Source organism: Triturus cristatus, chromosome 4_1, assembly GCF_964204655.1.
Source record: "Triturus cristatus chromosome 4_1, aTriCri1.1, whole genome shotgun sequence".
Lineage (NCBI taxonomy): Eukaryota > Metazoa > Chordata > Amphibia > Caudata > Salamandridae > Triturus > Triturus cristatus.
Genome location: NC_140585.1, coordinates 381399893 through 381406610, shown reverse-complemented (window position 1 = coordinate 381406610; position 6718 = coordinate 381399893). Strand labels below are relative to the sequence as shown.

At 50.0% G+C, this 6718-nt stretch overlaps 1 protein-coding gene across 1 annotated transcript; it reads left to right on the top strand.

Moving 5' to 3' along the window:
* Positions 1-2281: 2281 nt before the first annotated feature.
* On the top strand, positions 2282-6010 carry LOC146854982 (uroplakin-2-like). The gene is made up of 5 exons (XM_085652432.1): positions 2282-2434; positions 3208-3354; positions 3761-4004; positions 4927-5006; positions 5420-6010. The coding sequence occupies exons 1-5, from the start codon at positions 2353-2355 to the stop codon at positions 5569-5571; spliced, it is 705 nt and encodes a 234-aa protein (XP_085508558.1). The 5' UTR covers positions 2282-2352; the 3' UTR covers positions 5572-6010.
* The last annotated feature ends 708 nt before the right edge of the window (positions 6011-6718 follow it).

Genomic DNA, 6718 nt, shown 5'->3' with positions numbered 1-6718 from the left:
GTTACATCACGGTTATTACAACCCGAGTCGTTACAACGACGTGCGCTAGAGGCGCTGGACTTAGGAATAGTATGATTTACTATTCCCACTCCAGTGTGTGTAACAGCAGGGAAGGTGCTGGAATAGTAAATCATACTATTCCCTAGTCTAGAGCGCCATCCAGCGCAAGTCGTTGTAACGTCTTGCGTTTTAATGACCGCGATGTAAATGTATTGCGGTTTAACGACCGCGTTGTGAAGGTCCTTCTCCGTCAAAAGACCATGGTGTTGTATGAATGCTGAAACTTTTCACAAGCCCTTTACCCCTTCTCCTACTGATTATTTGAAACCTCCAGAGGATTACATTGAAAACCTTAATACAGCGTTTTCATATTCTTTAGATATTTGCGCCCCTTTGAAAACCCATGGGCAAGTAGCAATATGTAAACGTTCAAAAAATGTTAGAACTACAGGAATGGTACTGACAACACGCCCCCTTTAAAAAAAATATATTTCTGGTACCATATGAAGTTGTTTTTGTGTAAGAGAAACTATGGCAAGCTTCTAAATACAAAAACGACTCATATGTTCTAGTTGTGAATACAAATCAATTATCGAAAATTGTGCAAAAACCACTACAACTTTAAAGAAATATTTTCATTTTATAAATTTTATACTTTAAAAAAAAAACAATTCATAAATTGATTGATCATTCATACAATACTTTTTTTCTCTTTCTTCATATGTTTTTTTATATACAGACAGGAATATATTCATATACATATAGACTTATAGCTAATAACAGAGACAGTCGTATGGCTTTCCAATCAGGATGCGCAATGATGGTAACTAGCATGTATTAACATATCTGAAGGATGATGATTTGATGATGGCAGGCGGCAGAATAGAAACCACGCTGCCTTCATCGGGAACACCGTCTATGCACATACATTGGAAATTTGAGGCTTGACAAAAGTGACAGAGCTTTATTTGATGTCAAGAATGTGACAGGACCAAGGATCGCTTGATGAAGCACACCTTAGGCTGTCCTATTATTAGTCATATCTACATAAATCGTGATTAGAGTCAATGTCGTTCTTATACACAAAGAAAGCAACTTTTTGTTCTCTCGCGCTTTTGATAGGCGTGGTACCAATTCCACCCTGTAGAACAACTCTACCGGACCGCAGGTAAATTACAAACACTCACCCGGGTATATATAACGGAAACAAGATGTGGATCGCTGCTAAAGAGTCCTCGCAGCTTGATCGCGACTACTGCAGCGCTGAACCAAGATACACGGCAGCAGAAGGAAAACATGCCTCACAAATCGGCGATCTTTCTAGGCATATATCCGACTTCTGCGGGGAATTGGTCGCGTATAAACCGTCGAAGTTGTTGGCACATTCCCTGGTGGGTTGCACTCAGTATTTTGTTAAACTGTGAAAACTGCTTTTATATTGCATTATTATTAAAATACATGTGCACTCATCTCATCCCGAGCGTCTGTTTTCCGGTGCTTGTTGCCATTCATTTGTTTTGGGGTGTATATGCACTGCATGCACAGGTTAGCCTCTCCATTGGCCCACTTTTGTTTGCATAAGGTTAAGCTTGCTATACATTTTTATAGCGGGTGTCCCATTGTGCTGGCTAATGCATCGCAGCGCCCCCTCGCGTAAAAACTCTAAAATGACCTTGGGTATTGCAAACTGCTACTGCTGTCTGAGTTAGAGGAAGCGTATCAGGGCTACACGGCCGTTTTCTGGACCCCACTCATCATTAAAGCATAGCCGTTCAATAGAGTGGCCCAAACACACAGCACCAATCAATCCCACACTGGAAGAACAACGAAAGGGCAACTGCTGGAAGCTGCAGGAGACAGCTCGCGCTCGGAGACGCTGGCAGCAGGTGACGGCGGGAGTGAGGCGCTGCACGCGCACCCCACCACCTATGTTCGCCATTTTTATGAGGCAATCAAAGTCCTATTTTTCACATTGCACTCCTCTACATCTCTTTCTCATTCCTGCCTTCTCCCCTCCTCCTCTCATTTCTCCTTAAAATGCTCTCCTCTTTATTCTTTTCCTCTCGCTGTTTCCGTTATTCTTGCAATTTACATCCTTTCGTGCTTCCATGTCCTCTTTTCTCTCCTTGTCCTCCTCCCCCCTGTCCACGCCCTTCCTTCTCTACGTGCTTGCCCTCGCCCCCCTCACACCTCTCCGAACAGGTTCTGCCAGGATGGCTGGAACTGGCAAGGGGAGGAGGGTCAGTGACTTGTGACCTTCCCTCTGCCCTTGTGCCCTTTAGCCCCGCCCCTCGGTTTCAGCAGATATTGCCCGGCCTCCGCGGCCTCGGTGTACTCTCTCACAGCCTCGCGATGAAGATGCTCGCCCTCCTGTGCCTCGTGGCCGTCGCTGGACTGGGGTCGGCGGTGCCCTTCTCCTCGTTAACCACCCTCCGTAAGTACTTTTACAATGGAAGCGGCCAGGAAAGCCCGCTCGCTAGCGGTAGTAAACAGGGAATGGGCAAGTGCGCCTATAAGTGAGATGACACAACTTGTATAACGGTCACGCAACGTTAGATATAGCGGTTGGTCTCGGCACGTCATAAGATTCCGTGTTTATAACACGATGTACAAGTGGGCGACAGCAAACAACATATCCTGGTGGGCAAGCGCGCGCTGCTGAACATTGTATACTCATTCTGGCAGGGTTCACTCAGCGTTGCATCCTTCGGAGTTAATTCCTCCTCCAAGGACAGGCGTGAGGTGAACGTATTAGTGAGGGCGCTACTGGGCTCGCTTATGTATACACTATGAGACTGCATCTTAAGCCCCCTTCTATGTAGAGTGACCGTATGTCTGGCTGACACAAGACATGGTGATGTGCGCACAGCTACAGAAATCCGTCGGAAAAGCCAGATTTGTAGATACAAGTTGCCCTTCACTGTTCACCACCGATGTGTGTTCACGGTACACACTGGCCTCGAAGCGCAGAGTGGCATGAAAGAGCTCGATCAAATGAGAAAGAAACCACGTGTATATTTAAAGATTGCGACGCACTTCCGCTTGCATTGATCCCGCAGTCGTATACAATTAATGAGTTTGTCAGCACTATTTTCAAATCGTGGGCCTGAGTAATCGCGTTCTTATCATGTGGCGGCGAATTTTAGCTATAAAGCCTTCCAACGAAGTTTTTTCTAACTTTTATTGTCCTCTCTGTTTAATTTTCAGCATCATTCAATTTCTTTGGAAACCAAACCAGAATGATCGGCAATCGCCTGGGACGTTCCTTTGTCGCCAACATCCCGAGCTGCATCTCTGGCGCGGGGTACACGCCCACCTCCGTGCTGGTCGCGGTCTCCACCATCGCCATGCCAGGTACGGGTTCAAGGCCGCCCGTTATGCTTTGCATCCGCTTTAGTCACCCAATCGCTTTTTCCCGCACCTGCGACCTGTAGCTGCAAGTGGGATATGTACGGTCGCCAAAATTACGGTACCTCTTTGACTAGCCACATGGCGCGACACTACCCAACTTAACCCCCACCCCCGCATATCTGTCCGGGGTTTCAACCCTTATGTACCCTTCTCCAATGTGTGTTCTGGGCAGTGCTTCCCTTCCTTGATATTCATTGGTCGCAATGACGAGCAGATCCTAGTTCTGGCCCTGCTAGTAGCTCTGCTGGGCAGCACTGCACGCGCTGACGGTCACTGCTCTCTGCGCGTCGCACGCGCACACGCACCATGCTCACTGTAATCAAATCTGACGCTGTGGCTACTCTTGCAGGTGTGACGGACACAGATGCCATCAGATCCCTCCTGGTCGTCCCCACGGCGCAGGTGTACTATGCTGGGCAGTTCAGGGCCGTGCCCTGCAGGGCGGCCCGAGACCTGGTCCAGGTCAGCAACAAGGGCCTGAGCAGCAGCTTCACTCTGACCACGGTCCTCGGCTACCAGGTGGGGACGGAAGACTGCGCCGCGGCGCAAGGGCCCTACTGCAACCAGGTCCTGCAGCCCTCGTCGTCTTACAGGTATGAAGGGGCCCTCTGGCCGCTGTGTGCTTATTGGCGTGGCCTTGGAATAAAGGCCGTAGACAAGCTATGATTCGCAGAGAGCCAACCCCAGCGGCATACTGAGAGGGGGCACACGCACTCGAACCAGCTTACTGGTGGAGGGGCCCACGCACTCGAACCAGCTTTACTGAGGGAGGGGCACACGCACTCAAACCAGCTTTACTGAGAGGGGGCACACGCACTCGAACCAGCTTACTGAGGGAGGGGCCCACGCACTCGAACCAGCTTTACTGAGAGGGGGCACACGCACTCGAACCAGCTTACTAAGGGAGGGGCCCACGCACTCCAACCAGCCTTACCGAGGGAGGGGCACACGCACTCGAACCAGCTTCCACAAGGCCATGCATGGCTGGTGTAACCCCCCACCCCCACTCCCAAGGCATTTCTATGTAATCACGTATTGCAACCCTGCTTCAGTATTTGCCGTCCTTTCAAAGTGCCCCTTGGAATTGTTAGTTATTCAGACGTCTCATGTGTCCAGTTTGAGACGGGTCTTACACGGATGACTGTTCACCCTAACTGCTGCAGCCTTCTGCCCAGTGTATGCCGATCCTCAGCGTGTAGACCCACTCATACCCCCACCCTCGTGTTCAGCGCCAGAAAGCACCTCTTCACAGGAAGCATCCCAGGTTCAAAGAATACGCCTTGCTCAAACCACACTGGATCGCAGTGGTAGGAAATTCTACCGTCTCATGACCAAATCCGCATGTCTGAGTGTTCACAACACGTCACTTCCTGCTAGCGGGTGTCTCGGCCTTGTGTCTGACACTTCCCATAACAACCTGCAAACCCCTTCCCACGGTAGACCTCTAAGGACTGTTTGCTTATTTGCCACCTTGTGTGGCGGATACTTTTCTGACGTCATTCGTTTCTATTCCAGGGTGAATTTCTTTATTTTGGATGAAAACAACGCAACACGAGCTTACACTGGCTGGTCCGACCCCATAAGTACTCTTAACGGTAAGTTTTAGAATAAAACCCAAACCTTATACACCCACTGTACGAGGGCGTGCGTGTGAGTGACTGCTGCAGCATGAGGTGTGCGTGAGCTGTCAGTGGGGCGAGACTGCTACTCGTTAAACGGGACTGAGAGTACTGTGTTTTTGGGGTGCTGTCGGGACAGAGAGGCCTGTAATCTGGAGGAGTCTGAGATGCGAGTGTTGTAAATGGCCATTTGTGGGGTACTTGCTTTATTATGCGGGGGGCGTCAATGACCAGGTACCCGACAACAATGCACGTGTGTACCTGCGCCAAGCAACCCCTGAAAACAGCGAGATGTCTCTAGCACGGGCATAGGGTACAAGTCGAGCCCTGGTGAGAAGTATTCCCCAGCAGTGAAGTCACTCCTCACGCGCACATCTTTTCTATTTCAGTGACTGACGTGGTGGACATCGACCTCGGCCTCTCGGGGCGCTCCGGCGGGATGGTGACCATCACGGTGCTGCTGGCAGTGGCGCTCTTCACTCTGGTTCCGGCTTTGATTGCGTCACTGGTCGTTGGGCGGGAAAAATCACCGCTCCCCTAAAGGTGGCATCGGCCATCACAGTGACGTGACAGACATTTGCATCCCTCGCACACCTATGCATGGAAATCGCGTGTTGTGCTTAGGTGGGACGTTTAGGGAAAATATCACAGGAATAGCGCAGTGAGAGCTGTTTCTTCCAAAAGCATCCCCCTGTTCAGAGCATGGACCAAGCAGATTCATGTAGATTAAAGATCAGCTTCTGTTGTGCAGAGCAATGCTTCACGAGTCGACGCAGCCCGGTTCACTGTCAATGGCGGGGTAAACGTTTACTTACTGCCGCATCGCATATTTAAGTGTACACTGCAGCTCGCAGGGGATTCTTCTGATAACAGCTTCCCAGCAGTGCACGAAACCCGCATGCACATAGTCGAAATGGACCTGTCTCCCAGCGCCAGATTCTTGATAGGACCTCTCACTTGCTGTGGGGGGGGGGGGGGGGTGTATGACAGGGACTCGTGACCTCTTGACATCCCTGCTGGGGTGGGGGGTTATATGACAGGAACTCGTGTCCTCACTATAGAAGATGATCTTATATGGGTACAACCTCAGGTTACCGCATCTACTTTTATAAATGTACAAATTGTTTATGTGTATCTACCCACGAAATAAAGATGCTATTTACTTTTACCAACTTCTGCATGTTTCAACTTATTTCTCACCACGTTTCTCGATCATACTTTCGATACATATTTAATAGACATACGGTGCATGGCTGGTGCAAGAGCCATCCGCACCTCAATGTACTTAAGTTATGGTTCCTGGCCCCCAACAGGTAGGCTGCCAGAGGCAGTGGGAGTTCAGCTCCCCCTCAGTGACAGACACCGCTCCTAGGGTGGCCCCTACCAGCCGTCATGGCAGTATGTCCATTCCCGAGAGCAGTCCTTTGATGTCAGGCAGTCCCTGTTCTGAGACCCGCCCCTTCCTGTCAGGCCGCTCAAGTTCTAACTGGCAGCATATATCATCGCCTTTGCTCGGTGTACTGGTACTCAGTACCGGTAGCTCCAGCCGTGTAGGCTCCAGTTTTGCCCTAATCTTGCCCGATCCTTGGCCCCCGGCCTTTCCCCTCTGGGGCGGCCAGACCCTCTTTTCAAGGGGGTCCTATGTGGCTTCCGGGAGGAGGTATCACATTTTCTCCACATTTGAAAAG

What these genes read in the sequence shown, in the direction of transcription:
- LOC146854982 (XM_085652432.1), top strand. Translation starts at nt 2,353, where the DNA reads ATGAAGATGCTCGCCCTCCTGTGCCTCGTGGCCGTCGCTGGACTGGGG. An exon ending in CTCCTCGTTAACCACCCTCC is followed by an intron (nt 2,435 to 3,207) that starts GTAAGTACTTTT and finishes TTTAATTTTCAG; the next exon opens with CATCATTCAATTTCTTTGGA. An exon ending in CTCCACCATCGCCATGCCAG is followed by an intron (nt 3,355 to 3,760) that starts GTACGGGTTCAA and finishes CTACTCTTGCAG; the next exon opens with GTGTGACGGACACAGATGCC.